The sequence below is a fragment of the Ailuropoda melanoleuca genome, chromosome 13 (genome assembly GCF_002007445.2).
Source record: "Ailuropoda melanoleuca isolate Jingjing chromosome 13, ASM200744v2, whole genome shotgun sequence".
Taxonomy (NCBI): Eukaryota; Metazoa; Chordata; class Mammalia; order Carnivora; family Ursidae; genus Ailuropoda; species Ailuropoda melanoleuca.
In genome coordinates this window covers 76,566,941-76,594,657 of record NC_048230.1, presented here as the reverse complement: position 1 = coordinate 76,594,657, position 27,717 = coordinate 76,566,941, and the positions used below count along the sequence as shown (strand labels likewise).

Here is a 27,717-nt window from a genome sequence, read left to right as displayed (position 1 = left end):
AAAAAAAATGATCCCCAATCACTTTAGAGTTCCCTTCTCCCCCCTTCAAAAGTATGGAATACTATAAATATAACCACGTTTAGTTCCAAGTTTCTACTAGCTGCTGAGTAGATAGGGGGATACAGAAACTTAAGATGCAGTTCATGTTTTCATAGACTCTACAGTCAAATCAAGAAGAGCAAAAATAGCACCCATGAAACCACTGTAATGCCGACAAGGCATCCTACAGATGGGAACCAGGTTGTAGGGTAGAATCAAGCAGCTTCTCCTCTCCAGTTTTCAGAAGAGAGATGCAGGCAGGTGGTGGCACCAGGGTTACAAGTACTGATTAAAATCTCAGATATACAAAAATACTAGAATATACAAAATTTCAAAAATAATATACTTTAAAAATACAAAGTCCAGAATCCAAAAAAAGATTTGTATATTTTCATAAATTAAAATTTTACGTATGCCAAAAAACTATATAAAAGGTGAAAAAGTCTTTGCAACACATACTACAAAAAAAAGGCTAATCTTCCTAAGAGCTCCCAGAAATCAATAAAAAAAAAAAAAAGACCAACAACCCAGTAACCTAATGAGCAAAGGATATGAACACATAGTTCATGAAAAAGGAACTAGAGTAGCTTTTAGCCTTGTATTGGCAAAGATCAAAAAGTTTCACACACTATCTTAGCAAGAGTGTGGGGAAAATGACTCTCTCATACCACGCTTGTAGATCAAAGTACAAATTAATCTGATCCTTATGGAAGGCCATTTGGCAATATCTGTCAGAATTACAATTCTACGTAGCTTTGATCCAGCAAATCCGCTCCTTGATATTTATGCCACAGTTATACTCAAATATGTGAATTAATATGTCTGTCCACAAGAACAGTTATTGCTACATTATTTGAGAAAGAAAATTGGAAACTACCTAAACATCCATCAATAGGGAAGTGGTTAAATACACTATGATACATCCATATTGTGTTGCTAAGAAGAATGAATCAGCTTTCTTTTGGTGTAGAACGTATCCAAGGTATATTATCAAATGAAAAAGAACAAGGTACAAAACAGTCTGTAAAGTAACTACCACTTGTAGGGAACAAGGAAGAGAAGGAGACTAACTTTTTGTACGTTCTTTTGTCCATTTAGAATTCATTCAAATTGAATTCCTTTGTTATCTATTACTTTTCCCCATTTTAAATTAAAAAACTGTTATAACTCCAATAATTCATAGTATTTTTTTTAATGTTCAGTAGAGAAACGGCACATCAGTTTTCATAAGAGTCCTAGAGGATACTGAAAGCTGCCTCCCAGCTAATTGGGAATCCTCAGTGATTAGATCTCAACAATCACCCTTTCTTGAGAGAGCAAAACTCCGGGAAGCAGGTCTTGTTATCTGTTTGTATTGGTGGTTGGTGGAAGGAGAGAAGGGTTAACTAAATTGCCTGGATGAGGAGAAACAGGGATTCAGGCAGTGGAGGGGCAGACACCATGTGTTCCCCAGTCTGGGATTTCTTTTTTTTCTTAATAATATTTTTTATTATATTATGTTAGTCACCATACAGTACACCCCTAGTTTTTGATGTAAAGTTCCATGATTCATTACTTGCGTATAACACCCAGTGCACCATGCAATATGTGCCCTCCTTAATACTCATCACCAGCCTATCCCCATCCCCCACCCCCCCTCCTCTCTGATGCCCTCAGTTTGTTTCCCAGAGTCCATAGTCTCTCATGGTTCATTCCCCCTTCTGTTTACCTCCCCTTTCTTCTTCCCTTTCTTCTCCTACCAATCTTCCTACTTCTTATGTTCCATAAATGAGTGAAACTATATGATAATTGTCTTTCTCTGCTTGACTTATTTCGCTTAGCATTATCTCCTCCAGTCCCGTCCATGTTGCAACAAATGTTGAGAAATCGTTCTTTTTGATGGCTGAGTAATATTCCATTGTATATATGGACCACATCTTCTTAATCCAGTCATCTGTTGAAGGGCATCTCAGCTCCTTCCACGATTTAGCTATTGTGGACAATGCTGCTGTGAACATCGGGGTGCATATGGCCCTTCTCTTCACTACATTTGTATCTTTGAGGTAAATACCCAGTAGTGCAATGGCTGGATCATAGGGTAGCTCTATTTTTAACTTTTTAAGGGACCTCCACACTGTTTTCCAGAGTGGCTGTACCAACTTGCATTCCCACCAACAATGTAGGAGGGATCCCCTTTCTCCACATCCTCTCCAACAATTGTTGTTTCTTGCCTTGTCTATCTTTGCCATTCTAACTGGCGTAAGGTGGTATCTCAGTGTGGTTTTGATTTGAATTTCCCTGATGGCTAATGATTTTGAACATTTTTTCATGTGTCTGTTAGCCATTTGTATGTCTTCATTGGAAAAGTGTCTGTTCATATCTTCTGCCCATTTTATGATTTGTTTATTTGTTTCTCGTGTATTGAGTTTGAGAAGTTCTTTGTAGATCTTGGATACCAGTCCTTTATCTGTGGTGTCCTTTGCAAATATATTCTCCCATTCCGTGGGCTGTCTCTTAGTTTTTTTGACTGTTTCCTTGGCTGTGCAGAAGCTCTTTATCCTGATAAAGTCCCATAAGTTCATTTTATCTTTTATTTCTCTTGCCTTTGGCGATGTGTCGTGAAAAAGGTTGCTCTGGCCGATGTCATAGAAGTTGTTGCCTATGTTCTCCTCTAGAATTTTGAATGGATTCCTGTCTCACATCGAGGTCTTTCATCCATTTGGAGTTTATCTTTGTGTATGGTGTGAGAAAGTGGTCAAGTTACATTCTTTTGCATGTAGCTGTCTAATGTTCCCAGCACCATTTATTGAAGAGACTGTCTTTTTTCCACCGGATGTTTTTTCCTGCTTTGTCAAAGATTAGTTGCCCAAAGAGCCAAGGGTCCATTTCTGGGTTCTCTATTCTGTTCCATTGGTCTATGGATTTCTATTTTCAGTAAACCGGAAGACAAAGGAAACCGAGAGTCAAGAAAGGGTAAGAGTAACCAGTTCCCACCAAGGGGAAGAATTTGTCTCTGAGTCGGGGAAACAAACCACTGACAGAGTTCTCAGAGAGAAAAAGACCTCTTGGGATGCCTGTTAATAAATGACCCACAAAAACCTGGGACCTTGTGCTGTTCTAGAGCCTCAGGGGGAATGTGAACAGGACTCCAGAGAAGGAAATCTGGAGCTCTGCTGGCTGCCCCAGAGAAATCCAGTGTTCCTCAGTGGGAGCCAGGCCTTATCCCGTCCTTCATAATATCTTGTACTAGAGTCTATTCCAGAATGTCAGTTTGCAAATGTAGGCCAACTTTTGTTTAACCAACGTTCTTTCAAGGAATTGTTCTGTTTGGCTTCGAGGGGGTGGCAGGGAATTAGGTTTGTTCAGGTGTGGAAGCTTTGATTAATGTTTGGAAGTCTTTACTGACTGCGTTTGAGAGAAAAGCCTTATTGGGTGATTTAACTTACTCTGGCTCAAACTCCTACAGCATTAGGATTGTAGACTCTGTGACTGACTAGTGGACAGACACAGACAGACAGACAGGACAGTCCAATTCAAATTTTAGTGGCTACACCTACTATTTAGATTTTGTCTTTAAACTGTTCATGAAGCAGGGGTCTTTTTTTTGTGGGGGAGGGGGACGGGTTGCTTGGTTTCCGGTGTGCATGGTGTGTGTTTTTTTAGTTGTATCTTGATTGCCTTATCATTTACACATCATAAAATTCTATTATAATGATTGTAGTACATCCATATGGTTGTGCAACCATCACCACAATCCAGGTGTAAAACACTTGCATCACCCAAAAAAGTTTCCTCATACCCCATCTGTGGATGCCTGGCTCCCAGCCCCAGCGCACCACTGGTCCGCCTTCTGTCTCCAGGTTTGCCTTTTCTAGAAGTTTCCTAGAGATGGACTCACACAGTATGTCATCTTGTGCATCTGGATCTTTCGCTCAGCGTGTTTCTGAGTTTTGCATGTACTTTTTGTGTGTTTTTGTATGTATCAGGAGCATGTTCCGTCTCACTGCTGAGTGCCATTCCCCTGTGCCCGTGGCCCACGTTTTGTTTATCCATTCACCGAGGACCCTGGAATGCTTCCCTTTCAGAGTTGTTATGAACAACACTGTTGTGATTATTCTCACATGCATTCTGTTTTGGTTTGTTTGGGGAGGGGCCTGGGGCTAGCTCCTGAGGTGTGCCCTGCCACCTGGCAAAGTTCACAGAGCACAGACAGACTCTGTTAACGTTCTCAGTCCTCCAGCTTCCCGAGGGCCATACATGCGGGTTCACACTGGTCTGGCCCTGCCAGCAGCTTCGGGACTGCTGAGAAGGAGCGTGCCTGGGCGATGGGTTCCCTCTCCCCCTGACCTGATAGCAATGCTGTTCGCTGGTTTGGGCTTGCTGTGGATTTTTACATCCCCAAACCCCTTTTTTTTCTGGTGTGCCTGAGATTAGCATTTGTTTATTTTTCCTTTTGCATTAATCAACCTGTGATAAATCTGTTTGGGCGCGCTACCTTTCTATTCCTCCTGCATATTTTCCTCACCTTTCTTCTTTAAGGATATAGTAAATTGTACACCCATGGCGGGGGAGGGTAGGAAAATAGGAGTTGTGGTTTAATGGGTACAGAGTTGCAGTTTTGCCAGATGAAGAGAGTCCTGGAGATGGGTGGTGACAGTGGTTTTTCCTGCCAATGGAAATGTGATAAAAGAGAGGGAGAAATAATGGAATCTGAGATGGGTCAGTTTGGCCCCTTGAAGAAACTCTAGAAAATATTTTGACAAAGCAAGTCCTAAGTTCAGAAGTAAAATGAGAGCTGGGGCAGTGGAAAGATAGGTATTTCTTTCATTTACCCGAGCAAAAGTTTATTGCATTAACAACGAATGACCTCCGTGTTTCCAGAGTTTTTGTCCTAAGAAATATATATATGTGCCCCATCCGACACATACACACCTACCTGTTTCTTTCTTCAGTATGATGCTGTCCGAATCAACCAGCTCTATGAACAAGCCAGGTGGGCCATTCTCTTGGAAGAAATCGACTGCACGGAAGAAGAAATGTTGATCTTTGCAGCATTACAGGTACGGGTACTCCAGAACCTTCTCTCTGGAAGAAAACAAAGCAAATTTGTTTCCTTCAAGTGTCATTTTCTTCATACTGTTTCTTTTCTTTGAAGAAAGAACTGAAAGTGGGGGAAGTCCATTTCAACTTAAAATAGTCCTCATAATCCCCACACGTGCCCAACTTACATAAGGCATTCGTCTCGCAATTCTTACCTCCTCCCCACTGCACGTTCGACCAGTGATGGAGAAGAATCAAGTTTGACCGTGACTAACCATACCTCTCAAAATAATTCAGATTAAAAGGTCATTTTTCCCTCAGAGGAGGGAGACCTCTTTCCAGGAGACGTTCGGAACTACAGGGGGGATTGTCTCCAAAAAGAGGAAAGGGCTGATGGATGCCTGTGTGTTTATAGCATTTCTGAAACCTCTGTTTGCATCGTAGTATCACATTAGCAAACTGTCGCTGTCAGCTGAGACACAAGATTTTACAAATGAGTCGGAGGTCGACGAGGTGGAAGCGGCGCTCTCTAATTTGGAAGTGACCCTAGAAGGTGGAAAAGCGGACAACACTTTGGTATGAACTTTTCTGGTAACTCAGAACCGTAGCTGTGTTCTGATGAACTGACACATGTAAACGAGATCTTTTTTATGAGAAAGAATCTTGTGTCTGATTTTGAAAAAAGAAAACGTCCTTATCACAAGCTTAAAGCTAGCAAGACTATGGGCGCCTGGGTGGTGCAGTCGTTAAGCATCTGCCTTCAGCTCCGGGCGTGATCCCGGCATTATGGGATCGAGCCCCACATCAGGCTCCTCCGCTAGGAGCCTGCTTCTTCCTCTCCCACTCCCCCCTTGTGTTCCCTCTCTCGCTGGCTGTCTCTCTCTCTGTCAAATAAATAAAATAAAATCTTTAAAAAAAAATAAATAAAGCTAGCAAGACCAGACTGGCTTTCCTCAGGTCAGTTTTGGAAGGGACAATGAGATGTGTTCAGTGCTGTTAATGGCAGTACTTTTATATGTATTTCTTAAGGAGAAGCTGTGGGGTATGAGGCAAAGACTGCCACCGCTACAAGCTTTTCTTCCCGCACGGGGAGTAGGGAAGAGGTCCCTCCCCTCAGGTCTAGAGAGAACCACCCCGTCTGTTGTAGAGCTAACTATGAGAAGGGAGAAGATGCTTTGCAGATAGAAAGCCATTGTCTGTGTACCTAGTCATGCACTGCAAACTGGGCAAGGTTGACCCCGTGACGGCCTTTATTCTGGGACACTCTGAAAAGCCCCTGAACCCTTTTGACTTCAGGAAATAGACAAAAACCTTCCGGTGAGACATAAACTAATACAACTCTTTTATCATCTTCTTATCCGTGCAGTGTGGCCGCGTGGCGGCTTTATAACCGGAATGCCTCCACTGTTTGACTCACCTGTTGAGTGCCACCCTCTTGTTTAACTGACTACTCCAGTCATGGGAGTAATTATTCATTTAATGCACATTGAATCAGAGAGGTGGATCTATTGTAATTGGATATAAACAGTAAGAGAGAAAAATGAGTCACTATATTCTTATGGATTTAATGCATATTTCCTTATGATTAATTTCCTTAAAATGGGAAGTTGGTATCATGCAAAAGCTTGGTTGGGAAGTTGGTATCATGAAAAATACTTCAGACAAACTTAATGCCAAGATTCTGTCGAGATCCAGAGCCCTGTCTCACATTTATAGGAGACACGGGGCTCATCAAATTGGAGTTCTTTTTTGTCGACTTCTTCTGATCCTTCTCAGAATAAATGAAAAATTCCCTCCTCCCTCCCTCAATATTTTCATGTGATGCTGAACAATAGCGCTTTTCATTTAGAAAGCAGGCACCAGCCTACACCGCAGACTGAACTTTGAACCAGGTTCCTTTCGAGAAGTTAATCAGTGAACTAGACGTAGCTAGATTTACCCACTCCAGGTAAAATTTGTAAAATATTTTGTTTGTACATAAAAATAGCAGTTTCTAACTCAAATTTTTAACTTGAATGGTAGTGCTTGTTAATTTTTTTAATCTCTTTTTTCATTTGTGTGACACATGACACATACAGAAAAGTGGGAAAAAAATATACAGCTTAACAAATTTGTACTAAAGTCACCACCCAGATCAAGAACTAGAACTTTGCCAGCCACCCAGAAGCCCCTGTATGTGCCCCATCCCACCCCCCTCCCTCGCCCACTCCCTACCTGCTGAGGTCACTACTAGAAATGTGGCTAATGTGACTGAGGAACTGAGTTTCTCATTTAATTTCATTTTAATTAATCCACATTTGAATAACCCCATGTGGTGAGTGGCTACGGTATTGGACGGTACAGGTATAGAGTTTGAACACCACCTAATTAACTACTTATGAAATGTTATCTGTTTTTCCTTAGGAGGACATTACTGATATCCCTAAACTTGCAGATAATCTCAAATTATTTAGGTAAGTCTCCCTTAAAGGGTAAAAGGATTACTCGTAACAAAGCCTCACAGGTAAAGAGTCCAGGAACTTAAATTGAACCCTCACTAGGCAGGTTCCTGGTTCAAGGGTGAGAGCGTGAGCTTTGGCCTCAGACAGACAATGGGCTGAATCCTAGCTTGACAACACATACTAGCTGGGGTACCTCGGGCATTGTCATGTGCCTGAGCCTCAGTTTCCTGTTCTATAAAATGGGGACTTACCTCCTCTTGGGTTTATTGGGGGGATTGAATAAGATAACCTATATGAAGCGTGGAACATGATACTTGGCTCATAGTACGTGCCCAATAAACGGTGGTCTAAACACAGCCAGTGTCGACAGTGAGTGAATGTATACGCTAGACTGGTCATCCGCGAGGCTCAGGACTTGACACCATTCGAAAGTTCTTTCATGGTTTAAAAATCATTTGTCTCTAGAACTTTGGTCCTGGGCTTATATAGAGTAGTCACCTCAGTTTATCTACCTTGGCCTGTTAAAGTGTTTCTAAATAACTCCCTAGTTACCTCCGATCAATCTGAAACTGTTAAAAAGGCAGAGGAGTTTTTTATTTTGTGGAAAGAAATAAAACATTTGTGATGGTGCCAGGGTGTGTTAAGATGAAAAGAATAAGGCCCCTTTGAAGTTCTGGCAGTTACTCATGTCACTTTATGGTTCGTTGACTTTTCTTAACACACGGACACTTCACTGGGTCAGTTGGCTTGAAAAGAAACACAAGGTGTTTGGGGAACACATGATGCAAAGACAGACTTAGAAAGAGTGAACAGTGAATCAGAGATAAATGAGAAGCATCCAAAGGTAACAATTTTTGTCACTGGGTTTCTACAGGTTGCTTTTCTTTTTTTTTTTTTTTAATGTGGTCTCAAACAGTAGGATCATTAATTTCACTTCTGTGGCATAAATGGTTGCAACCACGCATATTGTTATAGTCAGAGCTACAGAAAAAATGTAATAATTTGAATCCATGAATACATCTTTATGATTTTTTAATAATCATTCTATGAAGAAAGTAAGTTGCCATATTCTCTGTGTAGAGCAAATCCAGCTCTTCGCAAACCACATAATGACCCCTCCCTTCCTATAGATGTTTTCAGCCAAGGAGATGACATTCCAGGGTTAAGCCCTCGAGCCACTTCACTTTAACGTGAACGCTTTGCTCAAACACACAAAATTGTCTTCTGTTTCACAGCAATCACCATATCTACCAAAGGTCTGAAGATGTTGACTCTAATAGATAAAATAGTTCGTGGAAGGAAGAAATGAAGGAGGAGGAGAAGGAGGGAAGAAGCAAAGGAGAAAGGAGACAGGAAAGGGGGAAGGAGAATGGAGAGTGGAGCTCCACTCCTCCTTGTCAGCACGTGTGACCCTTAAAGGCCCTTCGTTTCCTTGGGCTTCCTTTCCTTATCAGTAGAAGAGCATTGAGCTAGTCCTGTGGACCAGTTTTAATTGTTTTTTTTTTTCTTTTAACAGTGAAGCTCTTTTTTTTTCCTAAACAAAATCAACTGAACCCACTATATAAACAGTGGACTTCAGTTTCCAGTAACTGATCTAAATGCATCCAATCTAATGCAAACTGCAGTCTTGCTTATGCCTGAGTGCTGGATAAAGTAAAAATAAAAGAATTATAAATACAGTTGAGGTGAGACTGGGGAAGTCCAGCTTGCAGGAAATGCAGAGGGAATCTAGTTCTACAACTGCAGAGAGGGATCTGGGCCATGACATTGATACTCATGGTTTGGGGCTGAGATTTTAATCCCTGTGAGAGACAGGAGATGACGCTGTAGGCCCATTGTAAGGGACTGACACAGGCAGGAAGCCCGTGCCTAAAGGCAGAAACTTGAAAGGGCGGCCTTCTCTGTTTAACAGGGGCGAGAAGAGCTGTCCATCTACCACAGGAAGCAGTGAGGAAGTTCATCCTTGCACGGGGTCCTATGTGGGGAAATGAAACGTCTCTCTGGAGAAGTTGGAGCCAAGTCCTGTGCACATGGGTGTAGATCTAAATTTAAATGTCTTATATGATAGTGAGTTCTGAAAAAAATAAAATAGAAATTGGCCCAGGACCACAAAGCCTGTGAAGCCCTAGCAAATGTAATTACAGAAATACCTGGAGGGAAATATCCACAATCTAGCATGCATGGGCCTTCTAGAGGAAACGATAACCCCCTAAAAACTGAGCTCCCGATAAAAACTACTAACCATGTGAGTTCATGAACCACCATCAAGGAAAGACAGCAGACCCAACAAACAGGAAAATTAGGAGTTTCAGTAATTTTAGGTAATAGAACAATCGGAAAAAAACCATAAAATGAGTATGTTTAGAATCCTTAAGGAAACTAAAAGATAAAAATCATCATGAAAGAGAAGAGGCAGTATTGAAAAGGAACCAAATAGAAACTCTGGAAATGAAAAACTTAGTCTTAGAAATTTAAAATTGAATAGGTGCACTGAATGTCGGAAGTTTAAAAACACAGCTGAGGGGTGCCTGAGTGGCTCAGTAGGTTAAGCCTCTGACTCCTGATTTCAGCTCAGGGTTGTGAGATGGAGCCCGGCCTCAGGCTACACCCTGAGCCTGGAGCCTGCTTAAGATTCTGTCTCTCCCTCTCTCTCTACCCCTCCCCCGCCACCACTCACACACATGTGCATTCTCTCTCTCTCTCAAAAAAAAAAAAATAATAATAATAATAATTGAAATAAATAATAAAATAAAAAGTTGAATAGAGAACACAGAAAGGTAGAAATGGAAAATTTTATAGGTAGAATGACAAGTTTCAATGTACATCCACTAGGAGTTCTAGAAGAATATATGGGAAAGAGACAAGTACTCAAAAAAGAATGCTTAAGAATGTTCCATAATTGTTGAAGACATAAATTCTTAAATTCAGGAATCATAAATCCCAAGCAAAATAAATCACTATAAATGCACATCTTAATAAGGCCAACCATTGATGAGAGAATGTCTTTAAATCAGAGAGAAAAGACAGATTTCCTAACAAGAAAAAGCAGTAAAGGGGCAGCGGACTTCTCCTTGGCTAGGAAATCTCTTAAAAGTGCTCAGAGGAAATAACAGTCAATCTAAAACTTTCTGCCCAACCAGCCTTTCAAGATTCTACTTTATACAAACCCCTAAATACAAACCAGACAAGATACAATCCTACTACTAAGTTACATACTTCATAAAAACAGTTATTTATGTCCAAACTGTAAGGTGTGGCCACTGCTGGAGAGACTACTTTGGAATAAATGTCTCCAGTAGAGGATTACAGAGAGAGAAGCCACACGTAAAATTCATTCATTGCCTCATTCACAGACAAGTTCTGTAGTCAAGTAGGCAAGTTACCTGTAGCAAAGAAGTTCCAGGCTTGCTTACACAATGTGCTATGGGAGATTATCAGTGAGATTCAAGTTAAAAATATTAAGACCCCTAAAATACAGTGGAATCATTATAATACTTCATAAAGAGAGAGTGACCATGAAAATCTTTGGTCCCACTAAGACACCCTGTTATCACATGGAAAATACTTCTAAGTGGAGTTGTGCACTCTTGTTTTTTCAAAAGAATGTGTTCTGAATTTATGACCTCTCAGTGATGACAAGTGACCATCAGTGGTCAGCCTGCAGATGCTTTCAAAATAATAAACACACTTCACGTCTCCTTTAAGAAAAAGGTGATTGTGAAATGAGTGAGAACGCAATTGGTATTTGAAAGAGATTAGTGCTGTGAAGAGAGCATTTTGAAAGCACTAATTTAGAAATGTTTCCACTGTCACAGTGTTGCCAGTAATGATAGTGCCTATTAAAACAATATTCTCTTGCCCTCAATTTTGATCACATCTCTCAGCTAAGTTGAGAGTCTGTTCAAAACAGGGAAACTGTTAAAAAGAAAACCATAAGCCCAAAACAGCATCACATAGACCAAGTGCCCAAACTAGGGCTTAACACCTAACCTAATTACAATTGCAGCTTCCCCCAGATATGAGTCTTAACCAGTCAGAAGGGAATTTTCTGATCAGCACCAGTGAGGTCATCTGTCACATGAGCCCTCCATCTCCCAGAAGATGAGGTAATCGCCTAATAAGACCTGTGTCCTTCCCCAGAAGGAAGGTGACCTTGCCTGGACCAGTCCTTTCTTTTGCTAATAACTTTCTTGCCCCTCCTTCCTTCTTATGACCTTCCATTTTGTCCCCCTCCTCAGAGCTCCCCACTACTTGCCAGGTGGGATGCTGCCCAATTTATAAATCAGTTAATAAAGCCAATTAGATCTTCAAAGTTTAAAAAATAATAAAATAAAACAATGTTGTCTGTACACCTTTAAAACTCAGAAACAGAGTTATGCTGTGTTAAACATCCTCTAAATGAAGTTATAGTGTGTTTAAAACCCACTTATTAAAAATCTAAAAATGCAGCCTATTCTGATTAATTTGCATAAGTGAGTGATTGACATCAGGGAAGATGGAACTCAGTAGATTTGTTGTACCAAAAACCTTCAAAACTAGGTAGATGGCACTCTACTATGGACATTGTGATTTAGTGAGCACAGCCAATAGTGTATTTCCCCAACTGGGATTTATGTCACTGAGTAACGCCTCCCTTTTTGAAACAAATTGAACTTTTCATGTTCATTTTTAATTTATATATTTGTATAGGTCTTATAATGTATATATATTACAAATATTACACATAAATAATTATAAATATCTTAGGGGTGGGTATTTATTATATTCACATAATGTATATGGGTAACATCATGTATTAAAATAGTGAAAATATTTTAAAGATGGGGTGTACCCAGTTTTAGAGTGGAGATTGCTGGCCTAGACTCGTTTTTCTCTAACTTAGGAATCACCTTTGGAAAGCTTACTTGAAATGCAAACCTTGGGCCCTACCTGGACTTGCTGACTATTAGTCTCTGCGACTAGGGCCATGCGTAGGTATCTCTATCTAACAAGCTCCCTTCCAGTTCTGATGAACAGCAGAGTGTGAGGACCATCACTCTAGTATATGTGCTGCCAAAGCGAGCACGAGGACCGTCACTCTAGAAAATAAAGTCTAGCGCCTTAGCCGAGCATTCAAAGTCCCACCCTCGCCCCAACCTATCTTGCCTTTCCTGTCTCCATCATCCCCCACCTGTGGAAATGTTGTAGCTACAGAAACCCCCCCTCCCCCATTTCCATTGCTCAGCCCAGTGCCCAGCAGGAGGTAGGTATTCAAGAAGCGTTTGACCCAACTCTTGTTCACGGAGGGCCCAGCTCTGACTCACCTCTACCTTTGGCCTGTGCAGCTGCCACCTGCTGAAAATTCTCTTCCCTTTCCTCCAGATTCTTTTCCAGCCTTCATTCTCGGTTTAACTGCTGTGTCCTCTGTAACTCACCGTGCTGCATGTCCTGGTTAGGCCTTAGCATACTAGACCTATTCGTGGGCGCATCTCCCTCTTGACCTTATGGGCTCCCCAAGGATTCAGATGACGGCCTCCTTCTGTGTCTGTCATGCTCCAGCTGGCCACCATCTCCACTTCTTCCCCGACCCTGTCCTGCCCCAGCCTCTGACATAGAATAGGAGCAATAGTCCTTAGCTTTGGGAAGGAATGGAAACAGCCTGAAGGATGAACTCAACTGGGAGACGAGAGCAGAGGGAATCTTTCCATACTCTCGAAGTCCAGTTGAAATGGAGACGCAGAGTTTCATTCTTAATTCTGAATAGAAATATTAAATGCCTAGGATTAAACCAAGACCTTACTATCTTTTGGTTTTAGGCTTGTCTTTAGACTCTATTTTGAAAATACTGTTAATTTTGGAGAATCTGATTCTCAGATAACCTTCTCAATATGTTCCTTAGAATTATAACTGCAACTGTCAACATGACAAATATTATTTTAATGCAGTGGCTTTCTAAATATTGGAAATGTTAACTGCATATAATGTTTACCGATTTTGTTTTATACTTTGCATGTAATACACCGATTTTTAAACAACCATCTTCTCCCTTATCCTTGTGTTAAGGATAACACATTTTTAGCCAAGGAAAGTCTAGGACTGACATGTTAAAAAAAAAATTGCCTCAAATTATGTATAAGTGGGGTTAACACCAGGCTTCGTCTCTTTCTCTCATTCTTGAATGCAGAAATCCACTGCTCTAACAGGAGAGACCCTGATTCACCCCCATGGCCAGCACTGTTCATGGAACCTTGGACAGCTCATATTATCTTTTCTCTGCCCAGCTCTTTCTCATGTTTTCTATTTTGAATGACCCAACTGAGACCTGCCATTGGCACTACCAGCCTTGTCCAGACCAGAGTACAAAGTGTTCTAGCCCCCACACATCTCACTTTTGGAGATCTTCCCCCCAAAATGTGGTTTTTTGTTTTTGTTTTTTTAGTAACAGTAGAGTCTGTATAGATTAGCTGTAGGTTTTTGTGATTTCCATGACTCACTGGGAATTCTTTGGTGGTTTCTCTTAAGGATCAAGAGGAAACTACAGAAAAGGTTGCTTACTTTTAGACCTAGTGTTTATGCCTGATTCCATTAAAAGTTGTGCTGTCCATCTGGACAGCTTTTTCAGTTCCAAGACGTATACTGAAATGACAGATGTCCCCAGATTCATGGATGTTTCTCAAATAACAGTAATAATTTATTGAGCACTTGAGTTATACCAGGTCCTGCGATCAGCGCTCTCAGAGATTACCTCTTCCCATCGTCACAGAAGCCTTGTGAGTTGGAGGCTGGTACTGTCCCCGTCCACAGAAGCAGTACACGTGGCCCAGGCAGAGGAAGTGTCTTCGCCAGGGTCACATACCAGGGCAGTAGCAAGGCCAAAGTGGTCTAAATCCTGAGATTCTGCCTTACCTTCTACGTCTCCTGTCCAAAACCCCATTTTCAGTTTTTAGAAACGAGTTAGCAATGGGAAAATTGGTGTCTACGATAGAGAGTATATTGTTTGAACAGGTTTTCCAGACCATCTGGGCCACTTGAAATTTGCGATGTGTCCCTACATTTCTGGATGGCTGTTACAATGCTTACTTTACTTTAATTTGCAGGCCCAAGAAGCTAATATTAAAGGCTTTCAAACAATATTGGTTCATCTTTAAAGACACATCTATAGCCTACTTTAAAAATAAGGAACTTGAGCAAGGAGAACCAGTAGAAAAACTAAATCTTAGAGGTAAGAGGGTCCCACATCTGGGTATGGCTTCTCATGACCCAGCTGTGAAAGCCAACCCCCCCCCACCCCCCAACGAAGCAGGGCTTACTTCCAGAGGAGCCTCTCTAGGGCAGCCTGCCTGTAGCCCCTCTTCCCCACGGAGCATGGGCCTGCAACATGGTGCAATAAAGGTGATTATTTGCAGTCTGCTGTCCCTTCTTCCCCTGTGTGTCCAAGTCTAGGAAGTGGTGGTAATTGGTGTCATCCATGTAGTACATGAAGCATTGTAGTGTCCTGAAAAGCTTTCTAAATTCCACAACGGTTATGTTCAATTCAGTGTCACTTTAGTTTCTGTTCTAATTTCTGAAAGTGGCTGGGAGCATACTGGCAACTCCATTAACTGAAATATTTAATTAACCAGTGCACTCAGTACCCTTATCATTGTGACAGTAAGAGAATTCCCTCTACTTTGGTTTATTTAAAAGTTCATATTCATAACTCCATGTTACTATGACTTAGCATAGCCAAATCGACCTGGAAAATGAATCGATGACATATTTAAGAAAATCATAACAGAAGATATTTTTTGTTATCCATGTGAGTTGTTCATGAGTCTAATTTAGTTACCCTTTAATTAATGTTGTCCACTTGCTCCTCAGTTTTTCAAATCTGAAGGGCTTCTGTTCAAAGTGTTTCTTTTAGATGCATGTCTGGTTTATATAACAGATTTCTTTGAACTCAGTTTTGTCCCTGCCTTTTATCATTCAGGCTGTGAAGTTGTGCCAGATGTCAATGTAGCAGGGAGAAAATTTGGAATCAAGTTACTAATCCCTGTTGCCGATGGTATGAATGAAGTGTATCTGAGATGTGACCATGTAAGTAAATCCAAAAAAAATGCTAAGTCCCTTTACCTTCCCTAAGCCTAAGGACAAAGCAGCTGAGATGGTTTTTTTTTTTTTCCAATCAGAGCACTCATCAGTCAGTTATTGCTTTGTAACAAACAACCACAAAATCAAATGACATATACCAATAAACACTTGCCTCTGAAACATCGGCGAGTAGGCTGGGGCTCGGGTGATCCAGCCTCGCGTCATCTAGACAGATCTGCGTCTAGCGGTAGGTCTGGCTAGGCTTGGCTCCTGGCTGGAAGTTAAGCTCACTGTATTTATTATGGGTGCCAGGCTGCCTGAGGAGCTTCTGCTTGCAGCGATGGCAGAAAGGCAAGAGAGGCATGACAAACATGGCAGACCTCCGAAAGCTCGGGCCAGCAAGTTGTACACTGTTATTTCCACCCACATTCCATTGGCTAAAGCAAGTCCATGGTGGGGTTCAAAGTCAAGAGGTGGGAAATCACACTCTGGCTCCAATGAGACAGACTGTCAAATTACATGGCAGAAAGTGTGGATACCAGGAGGATGAAGACTGAGGCCAGTAATTCAGTGCACCACATCAGTTGTTGCCCCTGAAGAATTCCTCTTTAACCGCATCCCCTCAGCTGCTAGGACCATGCCTGTTGGCTCCCTGAGGTTAAAAAAAAAATAAACACCAACATTCAAGAGTAATAGAGGCCACCACTGACTGGTTCAGAGCCCATCGGTGGACCTGATTCCTCCCTTGGGATGAGAATCTTTACTAAGGATGGGCCAGAGTAGACATAATATGGGAAATCAGTTCATGATCTTTTTCCTCCTTTCCTTCTGTCACAGAGATCAGACATGATATGAAAATGGAAATAGGTATCAAGGAAGGCTGTCAGGTAGCTTGGGTTTTCACCTGTCTGTCCTCCATGGTGCTCAGGTGTCCTTGGTTCATCTTTCAATGCAAAGTTCTCTGCATGGAATGGATCACAACTGACATTCCTATTCTCTAGCCCCTTAGTGTAGAGAAACTCAACACGGGACTCAAGAGCTCTTGTTGGGTGTTGAATTAGGTGATTGACAGTCACTCAGAACATGTGACACTTCACATCGTTCCTTGCTCGGTGGGTGACAATTTTGTGTATTGTAGAGATGAAAGCCCAGCCCACATCCTGTTCTGTTCCCAGCAGGGTGGCTTTGCACTTGAATGTGTGTCTCAGCCCTCTGATGTTTGCTGCAGGAGAATCAGTATGCCCAGTGGATGGCTGCCTGCATCCTGGCATCAAAGGGCAAAACCATGGCAGACAGCTCCTATCAGCCAGAGGTCCTCAACATCCTTTCATTTCTGAGGATGAAAAACCGGAACTCGGCATCTCAGGTGGCTTCCAATCTTGAAACCATGGACATGAACCCTGAATGTTTCGTGTCACCTCGGTGTGCAAAAAAACACAAGTCAAAGCAGGTACTGCTAATCTTGTGGGTGTGACTGTTTGCAGTAAACTCTGTATTTTCTGGGGTAATATGAGGAAATAAAATGATCGAGGCCATCATCATGAAACATCGGCTGATGGGGATTTTTGGTGTTAGATGATGTTAAGAAATTATTGTTCCTTTTGTTAGAGCTGACTACTGCTAACTGAACATAGAGGTATTCCCAGATTTCATTAAAGTTATTTAGTCCCCACAAATTAAAAGTTTAAAGTATGCTTGCATTAGAGGGGTTTAAAGTTACACAGATCAACTGATACAAGAGGAATCATTGTCCACGGACACCATTCAGATCCCAAAAAGAGGGACCCAGAACTCTCCATCTCCATGAACCTTAGAGTTTATGTGCTGGCTGATGTTGTTCCTTCTTCTCCCCAGTGACTGACGTGTTTTACAGAGAGGAACAGAGGATGAATGAACGGGAATGAATTGTCTTTGTAGAGTTGCAGTTGGGCCTGGCATTTATTTTTCTCACTGGGGATCTGAGCTAAAGGGATGATTACAGAACAGTAAGTGTATGCTAAGGGCGGCTCATTGTTTTCCACTTCTGCTTAGCTGGCAGCCCGGATTCTAGAAGCCCACCAGAACGTGGCCCAGATGCCGCTAGTCGAAGCCAAGCTGCGGTTCATCCAGGCATGGCAATCTCTACCTGAATTTGGCCTCACCTACTACCTTGTCAGGTGATTACGGTGTTCACTTGCCTCTCTCACTTCCTGTTTGTTTCTAAGTGCCTTTCTTGGAGCCCAGTTTATTCTCAGTCTAGAATATAGAACTCTTTTTAATTTTAGAATACTGTCCTCCTGGGCACCTGGGTGGCTCAGTCGGTTAAGCACCTGCCTTCGGCTCAGGTCATGATCCCAGGGTCCTGGGATCGAGTCCCACATTGGGCTCCCTGCTCAATGGGGAGCCTGCTTCTCCCTCTCGCTCTGCTCCTCCCTGCAGCTTGTGCTCTCTCTCTCTCTCAAATAAATAAATAAAATCTTAAAAAAAAAAAAAATACTGTCCTCTCACAAATGGCCCACACACGTTGGCTGTTCACAACAATTTCCATACCTTCTCTTCACAGTACGTACCTGGGCTCCCTGCTTCTCCCCTTGTTCCCCTTAAGTTTTCAAGTTGTCCGCTAGAGTGCTCCTTTTAAGATCTGATTCAAACCATAGCAGGCATCTGCCCAGAACCATCTGAAGGCCTTCTAGCTCACTCGGTGTATAAGCCAAATCCTTACAATGGCCCTATAAGACCTTAGCTCTGGGATTTCACATCCTCTGCCCCTCCTTCACTGTGCCCAGCCATACTGGCCTCCTGGCAGGTCCTTGAGCATGCCCCCCAAAAAAAGAACAAAAAGAAAGCTGCAGCCTTGCACTGGCTGTGCCCTCTTCCTACAGTACTCTTTCCCCAGAAGCCCATGTGGCTCATTCCCTCACAAACATCTTTAATCAAATGTCCTCTCTCGCTGCTATCTTCCCTACTGTCTTTTAAAAACTGTAACCACCTCATTGCCAGTATTCCCTAACCCCCTTCTATGCTTTATTTTCCTTCATGATCTTATCTGCCATCTATATTTCACTTACTCATGACCCCGTCCCCCCACCCGCAGAATACAAGCTTCATGAAGTCAGACATTGTCTATCCAATTAGGTCACTAATGTATTCCCTGTGCCTAGAAGGGTGCCTGGCCAACACAGTTTATTTTAAAATCATTGACTTGACCCTCTCTTACTTTGCTTTCCTCTGATGTCAATTTCACATAAAGGATGTCTGCAGGACAGCCTCAAGTCTCTCCTTTCTTCATATTCTCTTCCTATCACAATAAAAATGCCCTTCTGTAGAACAGGTAATCCCTCACTGTCCATTCTTTGGATATCATTTAGAAATGTTCCTATTCTCTTTTAGAAGTTGTGTATGAATGAACATCATATTATAGGAAGCAGTTACTTCTTTTAATTCATATTAATTTCTTTTTAGATTTAAAGGAAGCAAGAAAGATGATATTCTGGGAGTTTCATATAATAGATTGATTAGAATCGATGCAGCCACTGGGATTCCAATTACAACATGGAGATTCACAAATATGAAACAGTGGAACGTAAACTGGGAAATCCGGCAGGTACGGTAGCAGTTCTTGGTACATTCAGTGTTGAGGCTGTACATGTGTGTTCCATCAGAATTGTAGATTACTCCGTTCATATTTTTAGAACTCAGAAACCATAAGTGTGTGCTAATTGTCCGCTAAAATAATCACACGCAGCTCTGGGCCGTTTACTAACAAGCACAGTCCAAATGGTTTTGAATTAACACCACAAGCTGGCTTAGTCTCCCTCTGGACTTTCCATACAGATTCTAAAATTGCTGAGTATTTTGATTAGTCTCCGTCAATTCAGCATAGGATTACAGAGACACTGATAACTGCTTTGCAGAAATTGCGAAATGAATCCAAAAACGTTTCATCTGCTTGGCTGCCAAGAGGTCTAACTGGCAGAGGGCTCAGAGGCTCAGCCGCCCACCTGAAGAGCATTCCAGTCCCCAAAGGGAAAAACTGAGAAGGAAGTGATATGAGCAGGGATGACTGAGAAAAGCTTGGCCTCCTCGGTTAGGAGCCCCCAGACCCTCTGTCTCCCATCAGTAGTTGCACCCCGGGAGCTAAGTTCAAGCCAGGGCTATAGCATGGGAAATTCTCGATCAAGTCAGAGACACCTTAGCATCCAGCGGATTTAAAACATCCTGGTGTTGCCAACATAGAATCTTTCCTCCTTCGTTTTTTCATTTTTCCAGTAGAAGCCATCTCCACGAGAAGGATGGGAGGAGACCCACCCTTTTTTCCAATTTTAATTTTTTAATTTTTTTTAAAGATTTTATGTATTTATTTGAGAGAGAGTGTGTGTGAGTGAGAGCAGAAGCAGGGGGAGCAGCAGAGGGAGAGGGAGAAGCAGACTCCTCACTGAGCAGGAAGCCCGAGGCGGGACTCAATCCCAGGACCTGGGAACATGATCTGAGCTGAAGGCAGCCAGTCAACCGACTGAGCCACCCAGGCACCCACACACCTTTTTTTTTTTTTTTTTAAAGAACCATGAATTCCTCTTGGCAGGGCTATTCACTCATTTATAGAATAAAAGTTTGAGATTAGGTGACCTCTAAGGCAGCAGCTCTAAACCCTTTTTACATGTTAGGGTCCCCTGGGAGCTCAAACACACCACTGCCCAGGCCACACCCTGGACCCATCAAATCGCAGTCTCTGGGAGTGGGAGCCTGGTAGCAATTTGTGAAGGTCCACTGGCGATTCCAAGGGGCAGCCAAGGTTGAGAACCAGTGACGTTTGTTTCTTCTGGTGTTTAGAGTTTATGACTTTCAGCTAGGAAGGGGTGCGGGGCTGTTGGATGTAGGAAAATTCAGGTGAGCCCTTTTATTCTCCATTAAAAAGTCTGCAAAGCACCCTGCCCCTTGACAGAGGGAGTACTTAGGAAGTTCTTATATGGAAACAAGAGTGACCCAAAAAATCTATGTGCCTTGGAAGTTGGAATGTTTTGCCAGGTGTGTGGCAAAGTTGCTACCACAAGAGGGCGCACAGAGAGCAAAGATTCTGTAAGCATTTAGGAGACGTGGTGATTGGGGTTTTTTTGTTGTTGTTTGATTGGGTTTTTTGTGGATTTTGGGGGGAGAAGGGGGAGGGAAATCATCTGTAAGCCACCTAAGCAGTCCTCAGCTCTGGGGCCAACACAAAGCAGTTTTTTCCCCATTTTCCCTGTCAGAGTTTAAACTTACCTGTGCCTTCCTCTTCCAGGTGGCAATCGAATTTGACCAGAACGTCTCCATTGCGTTCACCTGCCTGAGTGCGGACTGCAAGATCGTGCATGAATACATCGGTGGCTACATTTTCTTGTCCACTCGATCTAAGGACCAGAATGAGACTCTTGACGAGGACCTGTTCCACAAGCTGACGGGTGGTCAGGAATGAAGCCAAGCTGACCTGCCTACACACAGAGAGTGAGCCAAGGATGGTCCTCCCTGGACAGATGGGATCCTTGGCTCTCACAGTGTGTTCGCTGCAGACTGACGGACAAGCCATACTTCCCCACTGGTCACTCAGATGAGGGTTCTCATCTCATTTCAGACACACTGCCCAGCGTGTCCTTTTCCTTTCTTCGCCCTGTCCTCGCAGTGATGAAGAGGCCTCAGTTGCCTTTTCTGTAAAATGGGTGGGAGGGAGACAGGCTAGTACTCAACGATGACACTATGGCCCAGCATGTAGCCACGGTTGTGCAAGTCTGTGGCTAGAAGTCACCGGTGTGCTTCTCCGCTTCATCGTTAAGTCAGCAAGAGACAGAAAGGTCGAAAGCACAGGTAGCCAAGGACAGATTTTATTCCATAACTCAGATATAAAAAGTAATTTGTCTTTCCTAACAGAACCACTTTGAGCTCCCATCCTGTGAAAATGGCAGAGGGAATGCCCACATACCCATAGACGTTTTCCCTATAGGTCAAGGCCTGGGGGTGGGGAGGGGAGAGGTGGAGCTCCCTGGTACTAGTTGGTGACAAGGGGTCAGAGCAGTGACCTTCAAGGTCATCAGTTCACAGTGACTTCTGCAGAGGTGACTACTGACCCATCTGGTCTCGGACATTGGTCCTCTCAGGTTACTTCTGCCACCTGCAAGTCCTGTTCCATCCCTAGGGATCCCTCAGCCAAAGTGTTTCTCGATGACAGGGCTGACACAGAGGTCCAGGGAAACCCATTCCTCAACCTAGCTGCGGGTCTCAACAGCTGCTCCTCTGAGCTGGGGCTGAGGAAGATGGCTCCAGTTCTGTTTATAAAAACCACCTCCCCACATCCGGGTTTCCCATGGGGACTGCCTCCCAGCTGGTCAGGGAGAGAAGGACAAGCGCATTCTCAAAGACCACCAAGTTCAAGGGCCTATGGCCTCCCCACTGGCTTCTGTGTCCAGTTTGTAAATCAGGAGCCGATAACAGACTTACGTTTCTCTGCTTTCTGCTCTGTCATCTCTGCCTCAAGACATGGACCTGAGCCAGGTCATCGCTGCCTCAGCTGTCACTTTCTGTTTTGGTTTGTCAGCATTGGGAGGTGTGGGTTTTGAGAAGGAAAGGGATATCCGGGGTAGGGGGAACTATCAGAAGGTGTTTAATTATGTTTTGATAAATGTTCTGCTGTCACAGAACTGCAAGGGTAAAGCAGAGGCTGCGTTTCCTTGTTGAAATTCTTTTAGGATGCAAAACTCTGGGGGCCTGGCCAGAGCTCAGATGGCCCAGAACATCACCATCGCTTTCTTTTGAGAAGAGAGATCTCCACAACTCTAGGAGCCACATTAGGACAGCCTTGTCGAGGCAACCCCAGGCCCTGAGCTGGAAGCTGTTACTGGAAATTCCTCTTTCAGCCTCTTCTTAGAGGAGAAGTTTCATGAACCTCCTCCCCCCCCAGTTCACCAGGTGAACTTCCGAGCCCTAGCTTAAAGCTTGGAGGTGGCTTGGGCACTTGGAAGCTCTTGGTCCACATCATAAAGACCTTGGTTTGAAATGTTTTGTGTAGAAACGAGTGCTGAGCTTTACTGTTCAGCTTGGTGGTGGTCATTTCTGTGTCATCTTGCGCTCTATTATTTTAGAACCTAAGTCAGGTCTTTAAGAGTATGTCAGGCCCTACGTGAAAATAATGCTCCTCAAAGCCACATCTTACCCATCTGCTGCCCAGTACCGTTCTGCATCATTTAACCAAAGCTAGACCTTCAGTGTGACCCTCTTCCTTAGCTTTTCATGGTTCTGACATTTCCATGAAAACACTTTGTCAAAAGAATTAACTGGTTTCAACCAAACTTTCCAGGGAACGTTTCTTCCCCATCTCCACTACCCCATCCCAAAGGAATAAACAAGTGTGACGAGAAAACCTTAAATGCTGCTATTCCAAAGAGCAACTTAAGGACTTTTTTTCACATTGGGTGCAAAAGGTCATCTGACTTCCTGTGATGAAATTTTAAATTAATGTGTACCTTTCGGCCTCATATACTTTCCTATCTACACTAGATGGGGAAATCTGCATTTATTATTATTTTATAGGACTTTTTTAATTAAAAGCTTTATATGGATTTGAGTGTGGTCTGGTTGTGTCCTGTCCACTCTGCTGTCTCTAAAAAGGTGAATATTTTCTCCCCCATGAAACAGGATGCAACTTTCAGGTTTAAGGCATACTTTCCCTCACAATTCCAAGATCCGAGCTCATTCTTCCCAGTGAGATTGACTTAGAAACCTCCCTTAACCGTTGGCTTCAACTCCTTTCCCATTGAAGGTCTCTAGATTTCCTGACATCATGAGCTCTTTTCCCCAGGTCTACCTTTTAGAAAAAGCACCAGAGAGCAAAGAAATACCCACAGGTGGGGGGAGCATCAGAGAGCCTCTGATTCGATGGACAAATGTCTAGAATAGTCCTTTGATTTAGTGGTAAAGGGGCCGTAACAGATAGTGACGTGCAGTTTATAGATGTCCCTTCATACAATTCTCACATCAATCCATTGGGGGCCAGGAATGATTTGCCTTCTCATTTCACAAAGGCAAAAACAGGCTCAGAAGGTGAAGCACTTGTCCAAGATCACACCACCAGTAAGCAGCAGAACCAGAATTCAAAGCCAGGTTTGGCTTACTAACACTATCCAAAGACACACATTCCTGGCATTTTGGGTTGTGGCTTTCCAGCCTTTATACCATCTCGTATACTGGTTTTTGTTTTGTATTTTAGTATGACATCTATTAAGTCATTTCATATTCCTAGAAATTGACTAATACATGACAGATTCACTGAGCAAAAAAAAATAATAACTATTTAAGTGCTGGCTGAATACAATTATGGGGCTATGATCCTGCCCAAAGGCAGCTTAAAACTTCTAATATGAAATATGATGCTTCCTCTTTTAAGATATTTTCTTCCTTTTTTTTTTCTCCTACCTTCTTCCATTTCCTCCACCCTCTATCTCCCACGTCTGGCAACCATCAATCTATTCTTTTCTAGGAGTTTGTTTCTTTTAGATTTCACATATAAGTAAGATTATACAGTATTTGTCTTTTTCTGCCTGACTTATTTCACTTAGAATAATGCCCTCAGGGTCCATCCATGTTGTTGCAAATGGCAGGATTTCCCTCTTCTTTATGGCTGAATAGTATTTCATTGTGTACATATACATATATATTTTATCTTTATCCATTTGCCCATCACTAGGCAGGTTGTTTCCTTATCTATCTTGGCTATTGTGAATAATGCTGCAGTGAACATGGGGATGCAGCTATCTCTTCAAGACAGCGATTGCATTAGCCTGGTCAAAAAGGACACTGGAAGGGGACCTGGGTGACTCAGTCGGTTAAGCATCCAACTCTTGGTTTCAGCTCAGGTCATGTTCTTAGGGTTGCGGGATTAAGCCCCCATCAGGTCCCATGCTCAGTGTAGAGTCTGCTTGGGATTCTCTCTCTCCCCCTCCCCCTCTGCCCCTCCTCCACCACATGTGCACGAGCACGCTCTCTCGCTAATTAATTAATTTAAAAAAAAAAGGAAGGGGTGCCCGGGTGGCTCAGTCAGTTAAGCATCTGCCTTCTGCTCAGGTCATTAACACCGGGGCCTTGGGATTGAACCCTGCTCAGCAGGGAGTCTGCTTCTCCCTCTCCCTCTGCTTCCCCCCAGTTGTATTCTCTCTCTCTCTCAAGTAAATAAAATCTTAAAAAAATAAAAATAAAAAGGCAACTGGAACAACAATAGCAGAGGAAAATCCAAGCCCCCATCTGAGAGTATAGGTCTCCTCATCTGTAGAACAAGCGTTTGGATCTTGTGCTTTCGTACAGCCCTTTGTACTCCAGCATTCTTTGGGTGGGGTCCATTTGCCCCACAATCAGGTTGAAGTACATCCCCCACTCCTATGCACCATGCACATGCTTTTCTTCCAAAACTCTGGCAACACTCTGCCACCACTGGCCCATTATCTGAGTCGGGACACATAGTTCTAGAACTCGAATTTCAGAGCAGGTTGACTGGATGCCATGACAGTCAAATGAGCCCCAGGGGCAAAACAGATACCAGGAGGCTAAATGGTTGTACCAACCATTGTGAGAGCAAGTCAAATCTTGCTTCTGCACCTGCCCCCAAAGAATTTTCTCAACAATAATAGGGCTATTATTACATGGCTAAAGGAATTAGAATACCAACCTGTATTAAGGGCTCTCACTTGTGCTTCCCATGAGTCCTTTCAGTTCAACCTCTGGGTGCCACAGGTGTGGTCAGCCTCATTGTACACATTAGGAAACATGAAGCAGTTGCTGGCAAATGTTTAATACTCTGTAAGGGTCAGCAGGGGGAGACCTGATTCGCCGATTTCCCTGGTGTAAAAACTCCCACCATAGCCAGTGTGGCATCAGTGAACACAATTGGGAAGACATGGAAACACCCAGGCCTCTGACAGGGACAAGCCAGCTCCAGCACACACCAGATCTGGGGACAGAGAAGTCAAGTAGCTTGTCAAGGTCACCCAGCGAGAGTGTGTGGGGGGAAGACAATTGAACCCAGACCTTCTGACTTGAGCTGTGCTAAAGAGTTATGTGTTATGTGTTAAAGATAATCCCGTGTGAATGGCAAGGCCTCTTGAGCCAAGAGCCCTAGACTGTCTTTATTTCTGATAATTCCACTGAGGGGATTTCCACCCCTTCCCCCCCGGCCAACATATTTGGGTAAGGCCTACAAAACTCCACAGACATTTTGTCCTTCATTTACAATATACCAGGTTTCAAAGGTCAAAATAGTGAAAATTTCTTCTAATTAATCTTCAGACCCCAACTGCTGGCCCACTTGTCCAATATGACATTTGATTGCAAATCTGTGTCAAAGGTGGCATTCAGGAGGGTGGGAAAGAGTTCTACCTTCTTCCCAGCAGAAAAAACACCAACCTGTGACCCGAGACAACCCCCTCCACCCCCATTCCCACCAATGGTTGGCCCTGGTCCTGCCATTGCGTATAAGTGATTAATGCCAGTTCCACCAGAGAGAGGCGGCTTTCCCTCAGGGACTGAGCTCTGATTTTAGAGGCTGAGTGAAATGTTTTTATTCTGACCTTTTCCTCCCTTTATAAATGGTTCTTTGAAGCAGGTAGACTTCAGAAGAGCAAATGGGCCGCCAAACACTTGGCAAGAAGCGGTTGAATCATCCATTCCTTATAAGCTAAGCAAAGCTCATTCTAGGACAAGTGGCTACAAATGCTGACGTGCTTGGGGATAGGTAGTGTACACAGGCATACTCAGTCAGCTGTGAGACCACAGGGATGTGGGAGGCATGCCCTGCCTAGCAGTCACATATCTTAACATATAGGAAGACATAGCTGATATATCAGAGAACCTAATATTGACTATGGGCCTACAGTTGTCAAGCCATGCTAGGTTTCAGCCAACTGTATTTCAACCACTTCAGTTCAAAACGCATATACAGGGATGCCTGGGCAGCTCAGTCAGTTAAGTATCTGCCTTTGGCTCAGGTCATGATCCTGGCGTCCCGGGATCGAGCCCCGTGTCGGGCTTCCTGCTCAGTGGGGCGTCTGCTTCTCCCTCTCCTTCTTGCTCGTGCTCTCTCTCGCAATTTCTGTCACTGTCTCTGCCTCTCTCTCCCTCAAATAAATAAATAAAACATTTTAAAAGAATAGATAATAAAAATAAAAACACATGTATACACAAACACACACATATATGTTATATTATGGCAGAGGGAGCTATATAGCTTATATAATATATAGTTGATATAATTTATTACATTTACTGTATATTTATGTACTAGTTACATATCATATTATATAAATCATATATAATTATATAATATATATTATAATTATATTTATATATAATTATATTTTATATATTTAATGATTATATATAATTATATATATGTTAAATATATAAAATATAAATATATATGATTATAAATATATATATATTTCTACCAGTTAAAATTGCTTAGCTACAAGTGACAGAAAACTGAAAATAATAGTGGCTCAAACAAGATAGGTCTTTCTCTCTTCCACCGGAAATTCCAAAGGCAAGCCTAGGCCAATAAAAGATTATATACCATGTCAAGGACCCATGTCCTTTCATCTTTCCCATCCCCTACACACAACTTCTATTCACAAAGTCATCTCATGACCCAACATGGCTGTTTTAGCTCTAGGCATTATGTCACATGGTTTCAATGAACTACAAGGGAGGTTGAAATATTTGGTCTTTATTCAAAGTCACTATGGGCTCAACTAAAAATCAGAGTTCCTTTACTGATAAAGAGGGTGAGAATAGATGTCAGGAAACAAGTAGCTCCCTCTGCATACGCACCTGCTCTGTGCTAGGTACTATGCTAGCTGCTAAGGATAATACGATCTAGCAAGAGACAGACATCTGAGCAAATAACTCTGCAATGTTATAGAACAGGCATTATTCTTGATACGCTAAAAAGATATATGAGAGGGGTGCCTGGGTGACTCAGTCCATTAAGCATCTGCCTTCGGCTCAGGTCATGATCTCAGGGTCCCAGGATCAAGCGCCACATCAGGCTCTCTGCTCACCTGGGAGCTTCCTTCTTCCTCTCCCACTCTCCCTGCATGTGCTCTCTCTCTCTCTCAAATGAATGAATAAAATCTTTTTAAAAAAAGATATATGAGAACAAAAGGAAGGGAGTAGTTTTGTT

General features: G+C 42.7%; 1 protein-coding gene across 3 annotated transcripts in view; it reads left to right on the top strand.

The window, feature by feature from the left end:
• Positions 1-23,104, top strand: part of FERMT1 (fermitin family member 1) — a 47,269-nt gene extending 24,165 nt beyond the window's left edge. For all 3 annotated transcript variants that reach the window (XM_034641057.1, XM_034641056.1, XM_034641058.1), the window contains 9 exons: positions 4,971-5,078; positions 5,503-5,634; positions 7,462-7,511; positions 14,576-14,700; positions 15,448-15,554; positions 16,777-16,998; positions 17,580-17,704; positions 18,990-19,131; positions 20,803-23,104. In XM_034641057.1, the coding sequence (XP_034496948.1) occupies positions 4,971-5,078; positions 5,503-5,634; positions 7,462-7,511; positions 14,576-14,700; positions 15,448-15,554; positions 16,777-16,998; positions 17,580-17,704; positions 18,990-19,131; positions 20,803-20,976 (1,185 nt within the window). In that variant the 3' untranslated portion in view covers positions 20,977-23,104. The remainder of the gene's footprint in view (positions 1-4,970; positions 5,079-5,502; positions 5,635-7,461; positions 7,512-14,575; positions 14,701-15,447; positions 15,555-16,776; positions 16,999-17,579; positions 17,705-18,989; positions 19,132-20,802) is intronic.
• Positions 23,105-27,717: the final 4,613 nt, after the last annotated feature.